The following is a 19,693-nucleotide window of genomic DNA, read 5'->3' as shown; positions in this document are numbered from 1 at the left end:
TTTAAGTTTCTTAACAAAAAAAAAATATTTTGTTTGATATATATGAAAAATACACATATTAAAAATTATTATTCAAATTCCATAACCTCTAAAAAGATGATGAATAAAATACTTATTTTAAAGATACATACTTCCATCTCGATGAATTTGTGACCAAATTGCGCTTCCGACGGATGTAAAAACGTCCGTTCCATGAATATCCACAAGAGTCCCGACATTCCCAACATGAGATACCACCAATTATCACCGCCTCAAGAGCAAGTAAAAAGTGACCATACTCAACAGATAAAATCTCATATTGCAAAGAATAATTTTGAGATTTTGTAGTTTTTTAAAAAAATATATATTTTTTAATATATATAAATATCATATCAACTAAATAATTATTTTTCTAAGGCATAATCTTCCCTTAAAGTTTAGTAATTTATTACATAATTTTATTTTACAAGCAATGAATCATATAATAATTCTAAAATATATTAGTATTAAGTATATTACTGGCAAATTTACTTCATTAATGTTAATTAATGAAAGATATGAATATATATAACATATATAATTGGAATATTCCATTATTTTATGATATGGATCAAATTTAGAATTAGTTGAAACGAAATTCCTATTTGAGTTTTTAAATATTTTAAACAATTTTATGAAAACAATAAAGAGAATCAAAAAGTTAAAGGTGAATATTAAGCATATTCCTTGGTCATTCTAATCAATATTAAAGGAATAAAGGTATTCATACAAAAGCATTTACTAAGAGTATATTTTATAAGTTAGTTGAAGTAAATGATTAATTCGATTCTTAAATTTGGAAGTTAGTTAGATGAATCAATAACCTGATTGTTATTAGCACGACGCCCTTACCAATTGAGCTAATGAGCCCTTAACAAATGTTAATTTCTGCTTTTTTAAATTAAATTAAGCTTGTTAAATGTTGTTGCGTATACAAGTAACATAAAAAATTAACTATGTCAAGTTCCATTTCTTTCCATTGTCATAAAACTCATCTATACAGATGTTGATTTCATTCTTTTTTTAGTGGTGGTCGCATAAATAAATTAAAAAAAAAAAAAAAAGCTAGACAGAGTGCTATATAATTACTTGCTTGAATGAATTTCAATAGATTATGTTGAAATAATTTACGAAATAAATATGTTAGGTATAAGGTTTCTCTGCTTGTAAGGCATACAATATACAGTGGCAACATGTTTCTTCTACATTGGAGATATTTAAACCATGCATGTGAACGTGATAGATGTCATGTTTTCTTCTATTGAAAATTTCCCAAATGGTCATTAATTTGCTCTTTGCATTCGTGTAGCGCTTTCTGGGCTCATCAAACAAATCATAATCTATACTTGGAGAAGTGTTTAAATCCATCCCTAGATGAGACTACTAGACTATGGTGTCGATCTAGTATACCAAACAAATCAGAAGGGTGTAAAAAAAAAAATACTTTTTATACTGTATACAGAGGGACAAGACACTGTTTAGAAAGGTGACTCTCTCTCTCTCTTCGGGCCACAAAAGTCTAAGCTTGCTTACTAGTGAATCATACTTCGACACGTGTCCTTCAACTTGTTGCGTTATTTCACTCTAGATTTTCCCATTTACTTACTTTTTAACGTCTTTTTGCTGTCTGTAAAAAGAAGAGGTGTACGGACGTTTTCCTACGTCACCTGAGCTGAAGATAAAAGATCTTTGCTGGTAGATTCGTTGTCCAAAGGAAAACAAAAATTAAGATTTCTTAAATCTAGCTACTACCAGGTATATATAATAGTAGTAGACAAATGCATGATTAATCAATTTATTAAGTATTTACAACTGCATACATGTGTAATAATAAATCGTCAGCTATTAGAAAATCCACACTCTCATAGTTTCATGGTTCATTAATTTTTTTTTAGTTCAAAACAATTTCATCGAGTATGAAATTTTAGTAAGTAAATTAAACCTTGAAATAAAAATTTAATTTTGGTTTTTGCTCAAGAGTAATTAAAAACTAAACGAGAATAAATTCTAATCTTAACTTAGGAACCAGATATTACCCTTGACCAAAAAAAAAAATATATATATATATATATATATATATAAATTTACCTTTCTTGGCTTCACCTACAAGACTTAAAACTCTTGCAAGCAATGACCCAAATATAGAAGATTAATTGGAGAACAAAATTAAATATGTTTTCTAAGTAACATAAAGAATAATCAACGAACGAACCTCAACTTAAGTAAAACTATGTATGCATGTCCATGTGGTGTGTATCTCCCATATATATGTTGTTCTCTTCAATATAGTTGTAGACAAAATCACACGGATTCACGGAGATACGTTACCTATAATACCGAGATACGGATGAATAAATCTATACTAGTATTTTTGCAGCAGTTTTTGCTCAAAAATACTAATAAGGAAACTTTTTGTAATTAATGCTACTAATGCAATTAATTCTATCAGACCTCTAGCAATTTTATATGGACCTCTTAGTATTTTATGGGTCTCTTGATAATTCATAATATAATGGTCTCCATTTATTTAGGTTGTAGACAAAACGATGTCTAAAATTTCGTATGACCCTCGAAAATATACTCTTTTGCTAATAATTTAGACAAAATTTCTGGAAAATGAATTTGTAGACAAAATTTCCGGAAAATTACATTGCAATAACTACAACATTAATGATATTCTCAATTGCCAAAATGATTCTGAATAAAAATGAGTAGACCCTTGATTTATCAGGCATTCAAACTTTCAAAACTTTTATTTAGTTTATTCCGGTTCTTTATTTTAAAGATTTTTAAAAGTTTAAATATGAAAAAATTTTAAAATTTTTATGATAAATATTATACCGTAGATACAAAATAAATAAGAAAAGTTAAGATGATACAGTGTGAGTTAAAATATTTCGAGACGGGGTTATAAAGCGGGACAGATTTTATCGATATTTATATAAATTAAAAAATTCAGTAACTCAGTGTTACACAGGTAAAATATCATTTTGTTATTTTGTTAATACTGTCAGTATCAGAAAATAGACATATCTAATTAAATTTAAATAAATATTATATAAAAAAAATATATTGCGGTATTATATGGTTTATTTAACAATTATTATATAATTATAATATATTTAACCAACAAATACAATTTATAATTTTAAATTTTTAATTATAAATAATTTTGCCCCGCGATACACCGCGGGTCCTAATCTAGTTTGAAAACATTAACAAAAACTATGTTTGGAAGAAAAGGCAAATATCCAGCTAAATTAATTAATAAGAGGGTATAAATTTTCTCAAACGTAAAAAAATAAGAAGAAAACTGCAACGTACGTTGTACAAAAGACAGGAAGGCAAGCAAATAGGAAGGCGACACGTACATATTATCCATTTTAAGGTAGGAGAAGCTTTTCTGCGGCTTGTGAAGTAGAAAATGATGATAGCTGCTTTCGTTTCTTTTTTAGATACTCAACCCCAACTGTGTTTCCCCAATCTCTCTCTCTCTCTCACACTCACGCGCTTGGCTTGAGATATTTACCCCCACACCACACTAGCTTGGAGACATTGTACTACTACATTCAAAAAATCCCTTCAAATTGCAAACTTATAGACATATATAATAAGTACATATCACACAATATAGAAAAAATTAAAAAGAAGAAGGAAGAAGCACTTTTTTGTTGACATTTTTTTTTTAAAATTCGAGCCTTACTGGATGGAACTATATATATTAACTCGTAATGAATGAGTTTTCTGACTTTATAAAAAGCCTTATACACTACTATTATACTTACTATATTTATTATTATTGAATAAATCAGAGAAAATGTTCACTACAGATATTATTAGTTGGGAAGGTTTTAAAACGTTGCATGTCATTCTATTTTGATTCAGCCACACATTTTAAAGAAAATAAAACAAAGGTTAATTAATTAGTAGAAAATTATAATATGAGAGATCGATGTTTCAATTTTTGTTTGATGAAGTTGGGGAATGTATGTGTATATACCTAAAAGAGTCGAAACATTGTATCTACTTATCTATATATATACGTAAACATGAAATATGTAATCAGAAATACTTTTTTCCCCCAAAACTTCATATACTACTTTCTTATTTAGTAGTGTACGCAACTCTTTTGCAAAACAATGACGTCTGTGTGACACGCGCAATGGGAGAGAGGGTTTGAGAATGTTTTTTTTTTTTTACTTTGTTTTGTAATGTAGGGAGGAGAGAGAAAGAGTAAAGAAGTAGAGAAAGAGAGAGAGATAGATAGTGTGAATGGAACACACCAAACCCTAATGATCTCTCACCCTCACAATTTTTTTTCTTATCTTTATAGCTTTTATAGATTCACAAAAACTTTTCTTCAGATTCACAACCTCATCACACACACAAACAACAACCCTTCAAAAAAAGAAAAGATCTAAAGAATAAACAAAGAGCCCTAATATATCAAATCAAAAAAACCAAACCAGAGAAAGCTAAGGTTTCCTCTTTTTTATTTTCCGATCTTCTTTTCTTGTTCTTGAAAAATAAAACTAGGGTTTACTTACTTATCCAAAAGATAAGATCTTTCCCCTCAGAAAAGTCATGTTTGTGTGTGTCTGTATATAGATAAAACATTGCATACCCTAATAAGGTTACACATATATATCAGCTATAAAAAAAGAAGAAAATTAGAATTTTGTTTTCTTTTGGGGGTGGGACTTAAGTAAAAGATCATGGGAAGAGGAAGAGTAGAGCTGAAGAGGATAGAGAACAAAATCAACAGACAAGTGACGTTTGCTAAGCGTAGGAACGGTCTTTTGAAAAAAGCTTATGAGCTTTCTGTACTCTGCGATGCTGAGGTCTCTCTCATCGTCTTCTCCAACCGTGGGAAGCTCTATGAGTTCTGCAGCACCTCCAAGTACTTCTCTTTCTATCTATATACATAAACATTTGTTAGATCTGTGCATAGATCTTTACTTTTTCTAGTGATCTTGTGAATTGTGATGAGGTTTAAATTTATCTTTCTTGATTTTGTTGATAAAATTATATATCAAGGTTTTGTTTGGTTCTTGATCGCTTTTTAACAATTTTTAAAAAACTAGTTTCTAAATCTGATCTCTTAGGTTTTGATTATATATAGAAGGATATGTATAGTTTAGTTTATATTAATTGGATTTCGAGATCTGATCTCGTCTCATGTCCAATTGCAATCTGTATATATATGTAGATTCAGAATTTAGAGGAGCTATTGGTAAGTCATAAGTGTCATATATAATAAATGATGAATAAGTTAATACTCCTTGGCTCTACACAGTAACACAGATATATATGTGATTAGGACTTATAAAAGCAAATTGAAGATTCACAGTCTTCTATTAAAAAATAAAAAGATCCAACGTAGAATAATTTGTGGTTACATGCATTAACCAGTCTGAACCTCATGCAGCCATTTAAGCACCACACATGAATTGTAATCTGTATCTCATCAAAAGATCTTTCTTTGTTACAATTTTTGTATATATTTAATAATTTTTTATTCTTAATTCCTGTCATCAAATTAATTGTTTCTTTTATTTCTCCTAATTTGTGGTTTGATCTTTCATCAGCATGCTTAAGACACTGGAAAGGTACCAGAAGTGCAGTTATGGCTCAATTGAAGTCAACAACAAACCTGCCAAAGAACTTGAGGTTTAATCTTTTATCCTTCCTCATTGACTAATTTTGTTTGATATTAACAAAAGCAAATCAAAATTTTCTCAAAGATTCCAAAATATATAAGCTTTCCAACATTTATGGCATCATTCAGAACAGCTACAGAGAGTATTTGAAGCTGAAAGGTAGATATGAAAGTCTGCAGCGTCAGCAGAGGTATATACATAAATTAGATTGTATGCTCATTTAAATTCTATGTATAAATTTTATATATTGATGTAAGTGTATACGTGTTGCTGCAGAAATCTTCTTGGAGAGGACCTTGGACCTCTGAATTCAAAGGAGCTAGAGCAGCTTGAGCGTCAACTAGACGGCTCTCTGAAGCAAGTTCGCTGTATCAAGGTGATTAAATGTTTCCATATTGTATATATACTGAAAGATTCACACACAACATTGACCTCTCTATGTTTTTGATGTGTGAGTATATCTTAAAATGCTTCTTCTTTTTTTTTTTCTTTCTCAGACGCAGTATATGCTTGACCAGCTATCTGATCTTCAAGGTAAAGAGCATATCTTGCTTGAAGCCAACAGAGCTTTGTCAATGAAGGTACTCTCTCTCTCTACTCAGTTCACGGTTATATATCTTAAAGTACTGCTACGTACATATGTCTCTTTTGGATTATTTCTGTGGAATGGTTTCAAGAAAGTTGGTGTTTTGTTTAGCTGGAAGATATGATCGGCGTGAGACATCACCATATAGGAGGAGCATGGGAAGCCGGTGATCAACATAATGTTGCCTATGGGCATCATCAGGCTCATTCTCAGGGACTATACCAATCTCTTGAATGTGATCCCACTTTGCAAATTGGGTAAATCAAACAACTTCTCTTGTCTTTAGACATCAACTTAAGTGATAAACAGTTAACAACAGTTTGGTTAATCCCAAAATTGTCTTTGTTTCAAAGATATTTGAGTCTAAGGTTTCAGCCCTTTGATGTCTTAAGGAGGGAATATCAAACTTTCAGACTTGAAAAGTGGGTTTCTATTGTAAATTCCTAAACTATGTTGTTGTGGTGATGAAAACAGGTATGGCCATCCAGTGTGTTCAGAGCAAATGGCTGTAACGACGCAAGGTCAGTCCCAACCAGGAAACGGCTACATCCCTGGCTGGATGCTATGAGTGAGACTTCTTATCCCAGTAAGGATCTGAAGCAAGTACTGGTGGGGTCTTGGCGTGAGGTCTTAGATCTTATGCATATGAATAAGAATGAATGAATAGTTATGAATTTTGTGTTTATGTATGCACAAGACTTTGATTTGTAGACATAAGTGGCTATAGCTGTGATAAATAGCCTTCAATATTTCTCTTTTGTTTCAGACTTTCAGGAGATATTTGTGCCTTTTATATATGTATGGATTGTAATGTGTGAACGGCTAAGAATGACCATGTCTCATCTGTTTACTTATCCTGTCTTTCAAATTTGTATATTACAATACACGGTTAAATGCAATCGACATAGCTTGCGACAGAGGGTAATAAACTCTCAAGTTAACAGTGAGATTCAATACTCCACAATGCCACCAAACTGGTTTTATGATTAAGTCGTAAGTGTACAGAACAGATAATTACAACATGTGGATCTTCTTACAGAGACAGGACAGGATGAATTGTCCTGAAAGGTACAATGGTACAGAGTTCTGCTGAAGAATGGACTTTCTGGTTTACTACATATATTTTTCAAAGATACAGGATGAATTGTAATAACTTCCACCAGTACCAAATTGTTCGAGAGTTTGGGGTTTGTGCTTTTTAATATACTTCTTCCCCATTAGTAAAGTCTCCGTCAAGTAACTGCTCCCTGAAACACATCAAGCCACAATTGTTTAGCTTTGCTTAACTTGGATTCCCTCTAGTCTAAAAGTTTACGAAGTAACAGAGAAGATTGTCCAAAAGTTTCAACTTTTCTTACCTGAGACTTTCGCAGAGGCGGGCTAAAGCTTCGGAACCCATTCTGAATGCAACATCTTGAATTTTTGAAGCATTTGAGAGGTTCACACTATCTGCTAATTGAAATTCACACAACTCCTTCAACGAGAATGCATCGGTTAAAACAGCCGAGTGACCACCTCCTGCTGCTAGCTTCCTCACTTGTCCTACACACCTGAATGCAACACCATAGTTCCCGTTAATCTAACTGAAAACTACCACAATGTTTTCATCACAAACTCCTTTATTTCTTTGCTTTGTTTTGGCAATAAAATAAACAATATAAACTGTTTGAGCTACATACCAGTCTACAGGCGATGGGTACCAAGCATATGAAGATTTCTCATTTGCTGCTTGACCATAGCTATTATAACCCCATCCGCAAATCCGTCCCTCTCTCATATAAACGAGAGTGTGAGAATGTCCACAAGCAACAAGCCGGACATCAGTTGGGATGACTAAAACGGGGACATTTCGTAGAAGCATATCGGTTCCATTAGAGACATTAAACAAGAGACCAGATTGAGGACCAAGTCCTAGCTGTCCTGCTTGGCCACCACCCCAAGCATAAAGTGCTCCTTCCAAAGATAAAGCACAAGTGTGTACGCCACCACAAGCAACTTCTTTCATGGACACACCATCAAGACCAGCGACTCGCCTTGGTATTAACTCCTTATCCCCGGATTGAAGAGACACATGCCCAAGTTGACCCATGCTTCCTAATCCCCAAGTGTAACTGCAAAGAAAGAGATAAGCAGTGGACATTGAATGAGATAACCAAAATAAATTAAGCGAAAGGGAAGGAGACTTGCATAGTCAGGAATCCATTTGCTTCCTCAAGCATTCCCATCTGTTAGGATGTGATGAGATCAATATCTCCATCAGAAGGATTTCCTTCCCCCGGGTCCTTGCACAGAGAATTAGCTTCCATGCCATGTGAATAACCACAAAGTTTTCAAGAAAAGGCAAATAGATAACTTACACCTCGCCTGCATCAGATACAGCAGCAGTATGGTATTCCCCACATGAAACTTGCATAACCTTCACAAGCTCGGGTGCTTCATCAAGGAACCTCGCATAAGCAGTTATCACACGAGGTGCTTGTAGTCCTTCACAAGTGACTCCTCTACCAAGTTGGCCTTGTTCATTATAGCCTTATAATTTCCATGAAAAACAGAAACCTCAAAATCACAAAAAATTTACCAAACAAACAGGTTATAGTGCATAACAAGTTCTCAAAGCATTCTTACCCCAAGCTTGAAGAAGGCCTTCCTCTGATAAGGCCACAACATGAGCTGTCCCACATGATACTTGGCGAATCGCCTATAATATGTGCATATACCAAATCACTGTCTGCTCTCTACACTAATATATTTCTATCATGGATATAGGTTTTTAGTACATACCGTTGTAGCAGGGAATGCCCCCGAAAACAAGCGTGGTAAATTTGATCCCTGTCATGAAAAATCTGAGAGATCATTTTGAAAAACACATGAAGTAGCAAATCCAGTCACAATAATGTAAACTGCTATACCTGGTTTTGGCCCCAAACCCAGAGTCTACTAGTGGAAAGAGTACCGTCATTCTCACGGGGTTCTGCTATAGCTGCAGTGCAAAAAGCTCCACAGGACACAAATTTCACAAACTCTGATTGCAGCTGCTTCACCTTCTTTGGATGTTTCCTCCTAACCTCAGTTCCATCCCCAAGCTGACCGTATTCATTAGCACCTGAGACGAGGACATGAAAATGTAAGAAACATCCTGATATGTAACCACAAGATCCAAGCAAACAACTATACGTAGATTGCTTTCTATCACATTGATCACAGAAAGAAGAGAACTTTACACATCGTAAGAAGAAAGAAATCCCAATAGAGCAGATTCAAGTTTTATGGAGATAGAGAGAGACAGACCCCAAGTAAAGAGAGATCCATCAGATGCAACGGCAGCTGTATGTTCCCGACCACAAGATATATCGAGCCAACGAGAATTGGAACCAGAGGGGCAACCAAAAAGGTCAGGAGGAAGCTGTTTAGGGAAACGCAAAAGCTTCTCTTGACCATTCCTACCAGTTTGTCCGCTTTGATTGTAACCCCAAACGTAAATTGCGCTCTTTGTTGGGATACTCACAGGTGGAGCTACTTCACCAATGATTTCTCCAATATCCATCTTCTAGGTGACTCCCCCTTTCAGAAGAATCATACCAAAAAAAAAAAAATGTTATCTTTCGTAAAGACCCCAAATTTATCAACCAACGAACAAAACTCTGTTTTTACAGAAACGAGCAGATGCGATCACGAATCACGCAAGTTATTCAATACCTACCCATTCTTAGAGCTAAATCACGAATTTATTGAATAACTAAGATGACACCACACGCAAATGCAAACAAGAAAAAGCAAAAATCCAGAGAGAATCTGAAACCTTACCTCAAATATCAAATGTTACAAATTGGATGAATCGAAAATTCTGAAACTTGTTTAATTAATGTGTAAGAAGAAACAGAGGAGAAGAGAGAAGCAATGAGGGTCGTTCTCGTTCTCGTTCGTTCATTTGCTCCCAGGAGCTCGGGGACCGAGTCGGGGAAGAGAAATTTCTGTTATTAACACCAGAAGTCCTTCACGTTATGGTATATTTACAGTCAAGTCCCTAAACTCTCTATACTTCATAAGAACTCTGTATCAGTTTTGTGTATTCCTTAGATTGAACACTTTAATAAGGGAAATTAATTTATGTATGTAAGAGAATACAACAGAGGAACACTATAAGATAAAGACATTGCTTCTTGTTTTATGGATTTAATTTTTCTCAGAAACTTAAAAGTGTTGCAGAGGAACATTTTCTCCCATTCTGCTTTCATATATTTACCATCGTAAATGAAAATATTCACAAACCAACAAGCCAAATTTACAAATTATTCCTTGCATTGCCTTGTCATCTTCCCCGGTTTCAGTTCAGATACAGGACACAGATCAATGGTACGATGATCACGGTGTTTCGTTGAACTCCATCACCTGCATACAAGGACATTGGCAAATATGGGAGCTTGAATGAATCAGAACAACGTAACTCAACTGTTATGAATTTCCAAAAACAGATTAACTCTTTCTATAGGGACATTTTCTACGCAAATATATGCTTCACTTGTTCTACCTATCAAACGAGGAAGCTAAAACCAGTAGAAGCCATGGAAAGAACATATGAAGTTTTGAAAATAGAGCTTTTTTTAACCAGAATAATACAGAACAACACACTTTGTTCAGAAGTTAAAAAAAAATTGGGTACCTTTCCGCAGACAGGACAGTTTTCACTTCTCTCCATCCACTCATAAATGCAACCAAGGTGGAAATGGTGAGAGCATTTTGTCACAATCTTTGGGTTTTCTGATGTATATTCTGCAAAAAAAACCAACAAGAAGATGAATGCTTATAAGGAACAAAAAGGAAATTGCAAAAGACAACTAGGAGTGGGAGTTTCCACACCTTCAAGACAAGTTGGACAGACATCTTCATCTTCAGACAGTATATACATGTTTTCAGACTCTGCCATTATTGACTTTGACTTTGATTTTAGAATCCTGAGACTGGATTTACTAGAGTACTCTTCTTTGGAATCTTTATCAGAAACAGTGGACTTATGGTTGTTAGCCCATTTGCATCCTCCTAGGCCGAAAGATTCAGAATCTGCATCGCTATCACTTCTTAAAGGTTCAGCTTCATCATGGGAATGACTTGAACCTTTCTCCCGTCTTGAGACGAGTGAGCGGAAATATCTAGGATCAGCATCATAAGGCAGAGGTCTTGGCGTAGAACGAAATGCTTCAGACAGAAAGTTATCGTGCGAAGAAGAGGAAGTCATCGATGCTGTAGCTTGAACCGAAGATGGGAGAGAGCGAGTTTCCCCTCTTCTGAAGACCGAGATATACTGCAACAAAGATTGAAAGATCGGAAAAAATATTTGTGATCATGTAAAGATGAAAACTTTTGAGATTTCAAACCATAAGAAAGCATGAATTGAAATAAGCAATGTGGAAGAACGTACCAGGTTAAGGAAATTATGAGCAAGGCATCTAATGCAGGGACAGTTCCTATAGACAGAGCTATTTGGATTCATGTAGTCATCAATGTCTTCGACCCGAAAGCATGAAGAAACACATCCCATCCTGTCCTGCTCTACTTCGTCACTCGTTCTTTCTTTCTATGTTAATTTGAAATAGATTCTTTTACCTCAACTTTAACAGACCAAATGGTTTAACAATCATCTACAACACTAAGTGATACATGTAAATCTATCTAAATCCGATAATAAGACACTCAAAAATCTTTTGAACGTTGCTTAAAGGTAACTAACTATTTTACAGAACTCTGATCCCCCACAACATTTTAGTTAACAATCAGTCTGAGATCTCCACGTTTACCAACCTGCAATAATAAAATGTGAATTTGATTCCTTGATGAGATGAAGCGGTTTCAAATACATACAAATTCATCTCAACAAAACCGAAACTGTGTCTAGTAGCAACTGAGAGTTTCGATCTGAACACTCACACACACACACAACTAACTTGAGGTTTCAGTAAAGTGGAATGCAAGTACATTAACTGATTAAACCCTAAATTAGGTTAAGAAATTCCGACAACATCCACAATAATAATAAGACAAAAAAAGATAAAAACTTTGCTTCAACAGAGAAACAGACAAACCCAATTAAGATAAGAGACACCTAAAAGTGATAAAACCCATTTTACGATTAATACAAAGAAGTGAGAAAACAGAGTGTTACCATCCATCAGCTACAAGAATCAGCGAGAATTGACCAATACAGAAAACAAAACAATTTGAGATCAAGAACGATCAGGATCGGAATGATCACAACCCACTCCTAGTAGTAATTTTCAATAATTAAGAAGAAAGAGTTAACCTTTTTGATCGAGAATTGAGCTGGAAGGAGAGAGAGAGAGGAGGAGGAGGAGGCCAAGAAGACCTAAACTGATTTCTTCACTTTATTACGATCAGAAAGAGAGAGAGAGAGAAGAGAGATGAAACAACAAATAACTGACGTTTAAAGTTTCAATTTTTATTTAATTAATTGCAATTTCCCACTAAGTGAACAAAAATAAAAAAGGAAATTTGTTTTTTTTTTTCTCGTCGGTGATTGTAAAATAAAGATTGCGGAAAAGGTGAGGAAACACTGAAGAAGAAGAAGATGAATGATGATTGTTTTGTTGTTGTGAAGGTGGTGGGTGAGAGACAGACAGAGAGAGAGAGAGATAGAGAGCTTTGTTTGTTGGATGCCAATGGAGCTTCAAGAATGAAACCAAAAAAAAAAAAGTTGACCTTTTTAACAAAAAGGAAAAAAAACTCCATTAACTAATACTATATAATAAGGTTGTTTACTCAATAAAATTAATGATAATCAAAGGACATCTTTCGTATATTATATACTAGTTTATAATATGTTTAGATTATGAGTTTGAAGATAATTTCTAAATCTTTTTTATATATACTTTTTGTACAATTCTTAATCACTTTTTAATCTTACGGTCCGTAGAAATCTGACTGCTTTTATGGGGGCTTTAATGGAGGACGAATAATCTATCATTTTGTTATTCACGCATGCTCGATTGCTCTCACTTTTTCCATCAATACACTTTTTAAAATCATCTTTTTGCGTGTAAAAGAAATTTACTTCCCTTCCATACTAAAAGTAAAAACAAAAGCAAGCGGTATATCTTAAATTTACACACAAACAAACATAACAACAAAAAGCAAGTATTTCAAAGATTTTTTAAATATATATATATGTTAACTTAACACTAGACAAATCATCTTCAGTTTTACTTTTGTTAATAGTATATGAATTATCAAAATAGCGTTAAAAAAATTAATGTGACAACAATAACCAAAGCTTCTTGGCTTCATATATAAACGATGCAAGGAAGGTAGATTTAATCAAGACCAAGCTTCAACATTGTATCTCCCTTTCTTCTCCAAACCCTTGAGGCACTGTGAAGCATCCTCCTTTGATCTTCCTGTTTCTTCTGACACAATCTCCTCTAAAGCCGACATTATATCAGACGGCATTTTCGTCGACGATCCAGCCACGTAAACGGCAGCTCCACCGCATAGCAAATCCCAAACTTTCTTGCTCATCTCGCGGATCTTATGTTGCACGTAAACCTTCTTCGGTTGGTCTCTAGAGAACGCTGTGTAAAAGCCTCCGCCCATCTCTTCAGAGAGCATTCCTCCTTCTCTTGTGTGAGACTCCCAGAAATCGCGGTATAGAAAGTCTGTGTCTTTGTTTCTGCAACCGAAGAAGAACATGACTGGCGCCACCGGGCTTGACTGCGCTTGTACGGATCTCTCAGCTATGAACCCACGGAAAGGCGCACATCCGGTTCCAGGTCCCACTAAGATGAGCGGAAGCGACTGTGATGGAGCAGGAAGGGAGCCTTTGTGAAACCAAACCGGTATGTGTACCTCTAACCACAACGGGGAAATAAAGAAAACACATCAGAAACAAAGAACTGAGCCAGTTATGGTAAAGAAGAAACAAAGTTTCTAACCTTCTTCAGGTGTGAGGCTTGCAAGCCAAGAGGAGCATAGACCTTTTCTAGTTCTCTTATAAGGCGTGATCCATGACACTATGCTTACAGTCAAATGTACTTGATCAGGGTGGGCCAAAGGAGACGAAGATATCGAAAAAGCTCTTGGTTTTAGCGGTGGGACTAACTGTACTAGCCACTCAAAAGGGATTTGTACGGAAGGAAAATCCTCTAGCACCTACATAGGCATTAGCAATACGATCCATTTGGTTAAACGAGTCAACGCGTGTTCAAGACGAATCATGGACCTGTGAGATCTGGTGCTATTTTACCTCAAGAATGCTTCTACTTTCCTTCTGATTGTAATTGTAGAGATCCTCCCTCCCCTCGGTTGAGGCAAAGTATTGAAGTCTCTCCTTCTCATGTTCAGCTGTTGCATAGAAGCTCATAACCTGAGCAGAGATGATACATTGCAAGGGTTTCCATCAAAATACTTGTTTCATAGATATACTCAAAGCCATATCTACGTAAGATGAAAAGGACTTCCATAAATTTGGAATTCAAAAACATTAGGATTGAAGGGTTCTTACCTCAAAGAAGTATCGTCGGGGTGAAGCGGATGTAACATCCATTGTTAATTCAACAAAAGTCTTAAGCTTGATAGGGAGCTGTGTAACCATTTCTTCATTGACACCACTATTCTCTGTCTCTCTCGGACCAACCTGAAAACAAATTAACCCTCAGGATTTATTTTGAATCCCAAATTATCTTATATCCAAGTATCAACCGATCGGAGCTAACTTACTATGATGAATGATTCTGGGTCTAAATCGCAGCGTTCTATAAACGCATCTATAGCTGAAGGATTTTGGCTTGGAAGAAGCTCAACAACATCGCCGACTTCATATTCGATAGTCTTAAAAAGAGGAGAAATCAAAATAAGATGATAAGACATCACCCTCAAAATTGATTGAAAGTTGACCTTAAACGTAACTGACTTACAGAGGAAACAGATTGGAACTCAAAGTGGCGGACATCCTTTGTGCTTCCAGCTTTAGTCAAGACTTCATTTCTGGTCTACATGTTTGAAATGTTAAAGCAAGCTAAGGGAATATAATTTATATCATCTAAGGCTTAGAATAATAATGTATACCAAAATCAGATATGTTAAGAAAACATGTTAATCATCAAGCAACACCAACTCCACCAGATTCAAGGTAACAGAGCATTGGTAGCATAACCAGTGAGGTTGACTAACATATACAGACAAAAAAAAAAGTAAAATTTTTGCTGGGAAACAAGATGTGCATACCATCTTGAGAAAGCAGTCTGGTTTACTTTTGTCCTTATATAATTTTCCGGGAGACATTCCACGAGCTCTTTGTATGATGTCTGCCAAAACATAAGATGCAAGATAAATCCCCAAAACCAGGTAAAATGCTAGCTAACCTTTGTCATGATGCAAGAGAAAATAATTTCACGAGCCAGTTGAAACAGCACATTTGTGAGACTACTTCCAGCAGATTCATTCGAAATGATTTTAATATGTAGATTTCTAGCAATTACCATTAGCAAGTATACAGTTCACTGTTAAGTAGCATAACATAGTCAATAAGTTGACATAAATGAAGCAAAGTATCCACTCAAAAAATTTGGACATACCTGAGTCTGTCAATAATGTCGACTCCAGTTTGTCTTGCTTATGATATAAAATCCTATATTTAGGCTGATCAATTAAATCATCTTGAGAAATCTTCACATCTGGACCTTTAGGAAAGTATTTTGGGTTGATCTGATATAATGTACTCCACAAAGACAGCATCCACGGATCAAGAGTTCCTTCATACCTAAAAAAAATAAAGAAAACACCAAAACCTGAAAACTTAGTACTCTAACACTAAACTTATACTACTTAGTATTCTTTATTTGTCTTAATATACCGTATCATACCCTGATGGGTGTTGATCATCTCCTAGACCTTTTTCAATGATGGTTGTGGCCCCAAGACCAGATAATCTTTTGTCTAGCTTCTTGGCTACAAACTAAAGCCATCAGATAGAGAAAAGCATGTCATGAATCAGAGAAAAAAGAAATAACCTTGAATAGAAAGGAGAAGGGTAAAGCTGTGCTAACTTAGTAAAGCCTAGCTTTTAGTTATTTTTTTGTTCTTCTAGTAAAAGAGGCAGAAGTACTTACGTTGTACTTCTGGTAACCAGAATCACCTAGGCCAAACACGGCAAAGCGAACTCCTTGCAACCAATCCTTTTCCAGCTTTTTTTGAAGCAGAAACTTCCAAAATGCCTTCAACGATTGAAAAAGACAATGAGCAAAATAAGCTTACAATAATATAAGTAAATACAAAAGTTGGGAAAACTTATAAAGAATAATAACAACGAACCTTAAAGGAATCAGGAGAGTCTCCTTGCCCTGTAGTGGAGACAACAAAAACAACAGCTTCCTCATGAGGTAAGTAACTCTGCAGAAAAACACCTTTTATGTCACACTGTGGTATCTTAGAGAGAGTTTTGTGAAATCCAATAGCTCTACCACAACTACTTTCTAAAGTGAGCAATTTTAATTGTAAGATAAACGAAGCAAACACAATCTTCAAAACAGAAAGATTGGATTTTTTACAGAGACACATACCGCGTCGAATTCGTCAGTGGAGACGATAGAAGCTGGACATCCACGGCGTTCTGCTTCTCGGCCAATACGCTCCGCCGCATCAAGAGCGTTTCCGGTTTGAGAAGCATACAACACAAGCAGCTTCTTCTTCGGCTTTTCTCCCATCGTCATCGCCGCCACTTCACCTCACCTCACCCACCCGGAGATTGAGATTGAGATTGAGAGAAACAACGAAACCGGATCCCGGTCTGATGATTTAAACCGGATCACTGTATCTTTGAGAGTTTTTGTCGTGTTACGTTTTCTGGTTTAAGGGGATTCGTGACTAGGTTGAAGATGAATAATGAAAAACACAACGTTTCATTCATATAAAGACCATAACGAAATAATTGTCAAAAAAAAAAAGACGATAACGAAATAATTTTTATTGGGCTTGATAATACATGTTACTGGGCTTCCTTTTTACAACGGCCCAAATCGTTGACCAGTATGTGCTTACAGAATAAAACCAAGTTAAACGTGACGTGCTAGTTCATGGTATGTTAACGAGTTTGAAGAGCTTTTAAACGAAAAAGACAACTGGAGGAGAGTTGATATGTCAATCAAGGAAATGGGATTACGAAGAAGATATGATCTTAACGAAAATGCTACGTACCTAACCGATGGAACCGTATACTGCTTAGAAGAAATAAAGCAGATAATATGATTTATTTATAGAGATCATCATACAATACAATACTAATTGAGGTAAATAACGAAGGCTGGTACCATGATTATTGCTGTTAACATCCACGCAAAAACAAAAGAAAACCGAAAGTGATAATTATGGAGAAAGAAAGGAGGCTGATAAGTTTTATGTGTATCACGATCGAGTTTAAAACACCAAACAGAGTCTCCTCCTCTACTCCTTAGTCTTCTGCATCCGCTTCGCAATTGGGGCGTGGCGGCGGAGGTGGCCGTTGGGATGAGAACGACCTGAAAATAAAATAAACGACGAAATAAATGAATTACGTAATGAGAGGTTTTTACTTTTGTTACCAAAGAATTAGATTAAACAAAATATATAACAAAGTCATATATGTTAGTACGTACTGGATGTTGGGAAGTTTTTTTTGGCTAACAATGGCGGCAAGACACGAACAACTGTAATATTCCATCCTCCCACGTCACGTCCACTTAGTTCCAGGGCCTTTTCTACTGCGCCTTCTCCCCGAATAGAAACGAAAGCTTTCCTGTAAAAAAAAAGAAAAGAGGGCAAGTCTTTTCCATTAGTTTGTAAAAATAATGATAATAACTCTGAGACAGAAAATTATATAAGAAGCCACAAACCTGGTGAGGCGAACCGAAACAAAGTGGACCTCTCCACATGAAGAGAAGTATTTACTCAGCCCGATCTGGATATCAATCTTAGGGAGCGAAGTGTCAAATCCCCTGACTACGATACTAACAGTTTTGCTTACACCATCTATAGTTAGTGATGATATGATCAACATGACAACAACGATAACAACAACACATAAAAAAAAAGAAAAGAAAAGAGAGATGGTATTAATTACGTGCGTTCTGAACGCGCGTGTTTGATTGACTCAGCGGTATGAGGATCCCTGTTTATTCCCCCACACGGCATCGGTGACTCCTTAACGAATACACGCCATCCAGCGCCCTTCACGTCACTTCCACTAAGTTGCAACGCCTTCTCTAAGGCACCTTCTCCGTCAATATGCAGGAAGGCATATCTGTTACGAACACACACCCATGGAAAACAATATAATTAGTTATTTAGCATTTAAATTCAACTGTCGGGGGAAATCGGAGGAAGAATTTATTAATTAGCCAGAACAGAAACAAACAAACAGACCTGTGGAGGGTACCCTTTTCAAAGTTTTTGGGGACATTAACATATGTGACATCTCCGCATGAAGAGAAATGTTTTCTCAACGCGAGCTTGACATCATACGCATAAAGCGAAGTGTCATATCCCTCGACGCTAATCCTGCTAAAGCAACTGCAATAACAATTTTGTGATTTAATTTGACAAACAAAATACTTTGTACATCTCCGCACCAAAATAAACATAAAAATAGAGAATCAATAGTTACCGGTGTCTTGGAATGTCTGACGCATCACTACTATCGATAAATTCAAACCCCTAATCAGGTACATACAAAGAAAATATATGTAATCAGAAATTCGAATACTCCAGAATATTTTTCTTCCCTTCTTGTGATGAAACAATTCATAGACAAACAACAGAGGTTTAATTAAAGAAAGAGTGCGTAAGAAGAAATCCATAAGGTGAATTAAGAAGATTACTTTCATGGTGGATTCGCCCATATTCAGAAGAGCGATTGCTATTATAACCTAAACCCTTTTCAAGATATTTTTCCAGTCGAAATTAGGTTTATTTTCTCCCGTTACGTATGTGTATGCTTTCCACCGAATGTTCCTTTACGAGATTATTGGTATATAGTCTGGTTTATGTAAACCGTAAATCAAGTGTGATTTTTCCTTGTTAAACCGGAGCACTCTCTTGTAATATTTACGTAAACCGTAAATCAAGTGTGATTTTTCCTGGTCTTTTTGACTTTACTCCCAAATTACAAATTAATGTCATCAAAATTTTTATTAAAATCACTTAAGTTTCATAATCTAGAGAAAAAAGAATTCGTAATGGTGGTGGACCAATAAAAAAAACTGAACGTTTTTATTTCTTACGCCAAAGTGATATTTTTCTCCCCCAAAAAGCCTTAAAACGATGATAGTTATGGTAATCTAACGAATTATATAGATTTAATCAAATTACAAAAAATAATTAAGGATTTTTTATGAACGAAATTAAGGAATTTTCTAAATATTAATTTTGAAAGTAAAAAAAAAAAAAAAAA

At 35.2% G+C, this 19,693-nt stretch overlaps 5 protein-coding genes across 8 annotated transcripts; 1 reads left to right on the top strand and 4 right to left on the bottom strand.

Annotated features, from left to right (window-relative positions):
* Positions 1-4,138: 4,138 nt before the first annotated feature.
* On the top strand, positions 4,139-7,118 carry LOC104744299 (developmental protein SEPALLATA 2-like). The gene is made up of 7 exons (XM_010465330.3): positions 4,139-4,918; positions 5,607-5,688; positions 5,807-5,868; positions 5,955-6,054; positions 6,176-6,259; positions 6,376-6,521; positions 6,739-7,118. Exons 1-7 carry the CDS (start codon positions 4,734-4,736, stop codon positions 6,830-6,832), a joined length of 753 nt encoding a protein of 250 aa, XP_010463632.1. The 5' UTR covers positions 4,139-4,733; the 3' UTR covers positions 6,833-7,118.
* Positions 7,119-7,228: 110 nt separating this feature from the next.
* Positions 7,229-10,278, bottom strand: LOC104744298 (RCC1 domain-containing protein RUG3, mitochondrial). Of its 2 annotated transcripts, none has more exons than XM_010465329.3 (9): positions 10,069-10,278; positions 9,553-9,825; positions 9,174-9,367; positions 9,046-9,093; positions 8,890-8,962; positions 8,622-8,793; positions 7,944-8,375; positions 7,623-7,814; positions 7,229-7,511 (listed from the first exon to the last, which is right to left on the bottom strand). In XM_010465329.3, exons 2-9 carry the CDS (start codon positions 9,806-9,808, stop codon positions 7,463-7,465), a joined length of 1,416 nt encoding a protein of 471 aa, XP_010463631.1. In that variant the 5' UTR covers positions 9,809-9,825; positions 10,069-10,278; the 3' UTR covers positions 7,229-7,462. The 2 variants fall into 2 exon arrangements, with proteins under 2 accessions (XP_010463631.1, XP_087343679.1); XM_087487553.1 differs by having other exon boundaries at positions 8,452-8,793; positions 10,069-10,210.
* Positions 10,279-10,350: 72 nt separating this feature from the next.
* On the bottom strand, positions 10,351-13,037 carry LOC104744297 (E3 ubiquitin-protein ligase At3g02290). Its single transcript, XM_010465327.3, has 5 exons — positions 12,560-13,037; positions 11,681-12,060; positions 11,122-11,563; positions 10,925-11,034; positions 10,351-10,653 (listed from the first exon to the last, which is right to left on the bottom strand). The coding sequence occupies exons 2-5, from the start codon at positions 11,798-11,800 to the stop codon at positions 10,627-10,629; spliced, it is 699 nt and encodes a 232-aa protein (XP_010463629.1). The 5' UTR covers positions 11,801-12,060; positions 12,560-13,037; the 3' UTR covers positions 10,351-10,626.
* Positions 13,038-13,411: 374 nt separating this feature from the next.
* On the bottom strand, positions 13,412-17,162 carry LOC104744296 (NADPH-dependent diflavin oxidoreductase 1). 2 transcript variants are annotated; one of them, XM_087487552.1, is made up of 12 exons: positions 16,830-17,162; positions 16,582-16,659; positions 16,380-16,484; positions 16,134-16,225; positions 15,846-16,030; positions 15,496-15,575; positions 15,186-15,260; positions 14,989-15,099; positions 14,774-14,905; positions 14,516-14,635; positions 14,205-14,421; positions 13,412-14,120 (listed from the first exon to the last, which is right to left on the bottom strand). In XM_087487552.1, exons 1-12 carry the CDS (start codon positions 16,977-16,979, stop codon positions 13,591-13,593), a joined length of 1,875 nt encoding a protein of 624 aa, XP_087343678.1. In that variant the 5' UTR covers positions 16,980-17,162; the 3' UTR covers positions 13,412-13,590. The 2 variants fall into 2 exon arrangements, with proteins under 2 accessions (XP_087343678.1, XP_019092517.2); XM_019236972.2 differs by having other exon boundaries at positions 16,124-16,225; positions 16,830-17,150.
* Positions 17,163-17,497: 335 nt separating this feature from the next.
* Positions 17,498-19,243, bottom strand: LOC104744295 (nucleolin 1-like). 2 transcript variants are annotated; one of them, XR_015581713.1, is made up of 7 exons: positions 19,122-19,243; positions 18,908-18,957; positions 18,667-18,813; positions 18,365-18,544; positions 18,138-18,273; positions 17,901-18,040; positions 17,498-17,783 (listed from the first exon to the last, which is right to left on the bottom strand). XR_015581713.1 is itself a non-coding variant. In XM_087487555.1 (7 exons), the coding sequence occupies exons 1-7, from the start codon at positions 19,140-19,142 to the stop codon at positions 17,710-17,712; spliced, it is 726 nt and encodes a 241-aa protein (XP_087343681.1). In that variant the 5' UTR covers positions 19,143-19,243; the 3' UTR covers positions 17,498-17,709. The 2 variants fall into 2 exon arrangements, 1 of the variants encoding a protein (XP_087343681.1); XM_087487555.1 differs by having other exon boundaries at positions 18,138-18,251.
* Positions 19,244-19,693: the final 450 nt, after the last annotated feature.

This window comes from Camelina sativa, chromosome 15 (genome assembly GCF_030686135.1).
Source record: "Camelina sativa cultivar CO46 ecotype springtype chromosome 15, ASM3068613v1".
Taxonomy (NCBI): domain Eukaryota; kingdom Viridiplantae; phylum Streptophyta; class Magnoliopsida; order Brassicales; family Brassicaceae; genus Camelina; species Camelina sativa.
This window is presented reverse-complemented; position numbering and strand designations above follow the sequence as displayed.

Bases quoted from the DNA above. Each gene is read 5' to 3' on its own strand.
- LOC104744299 (XM_010465330.3), top strand. From the start codon at position 4,734: ATGGGAAGAGGAAGAGTAGAGCTGAAGAGGATAGAGAACAAAATCAAC. The intron at 6,055-6,175 runs GTGATTAAATGT...TTTCTTTCTCAG, and splicing joins AGCAAGTTCGCTGTATCAAG to ACGCAGTATATGCTTGACCA. The intron at 6,522-6,738 runs GTAAATCAAACA...TGATGAAAACAG, and splicing joins GATCCCACTTTGCAAATTGG to GTATGGCCATCCAGTGTGTT.
- LOC104744298 (XM_010465329.3), bottom strand. From the start codon at position 9,808: ATGGATATTGGAGAAATCATTGGTGAAGTAGCTCCACCTGTGAGTATC. The intron at 8,794-8,889 runs GTAAGAATGCTT...GGAAATTATAAG, and splicing joins AGGCCTTCTTCAAGCTTGGG to GCTATAATGAACAAGGCCAA. The intron at 7,815-7,943 runs GTATGTAGCTCA...TGTTGCATTCAG, and splicing joins TACCCATCGCCTGTAGACTG to GTGTGTAGGACAAGTGAGGA.
- LOC104744297 (XM_010465327.3), bottom strand. From the start codon at position 11,800: ATGGGATGTGTTTCTTCATGCTTTCGGGTCGAAGACATTGATGACTAC. The intron at 11,035-11,121 runs GTGTGGAAACTC...TTTTTTTTGCAG, and splicing joins CTGTCCAACTTGTCTTGAAG to AATATACATCAGAAAACCCA. The intron at 10,654-10,924 runs GTACCCAATTTT...CCTTGTATGCAG, and splicing joins ACTGTCCTGTCTGCGGAAAG to GTGATGGAGTTCAACGAAAC.
- LOC104744296 (XM_087487552.1), bottom strand. From the start codon at position 16,979: ATGACGATGGGAGAAAAGCCGAAGAAGAAGCTGCTTGTGTTGTATGCT. The intron at 16,660-16,829 runs GTATGTGTCTCT...GTTTTTCTGCAG, and splicing joins CCACTGACGAATTCGACGCG to AGTTACTTACCTCATGAGGA. The intron at 16,485-16,581 runs GTTCGTTGTTAT...CAATCGTTGAAG, and splicing joins ACTCTCCTGATTCCTTTAAG to GCATTTTGGAAGTTTCTGCT.
- LOC104744295 (XM_087487555.1), bottom strand. From the start codon at position 19,142: ATGGGCGAATCCACCATGAAA. The intron at 18,252-18,364 runs GTAATTAATACC...CAAAACTGTTAG, and splicing joins CACGCGCGTTCAGAACGCAC to TATCGTAGTCAGGGGATTTG. The intron at 18,041-18,137 runs GTTTGTGGCTTC...TTTTTTTTACAG, and splicing joins GTTTCGGTTCGCCTCACCAG to GAAAGCTTTCGTTTCTATTC.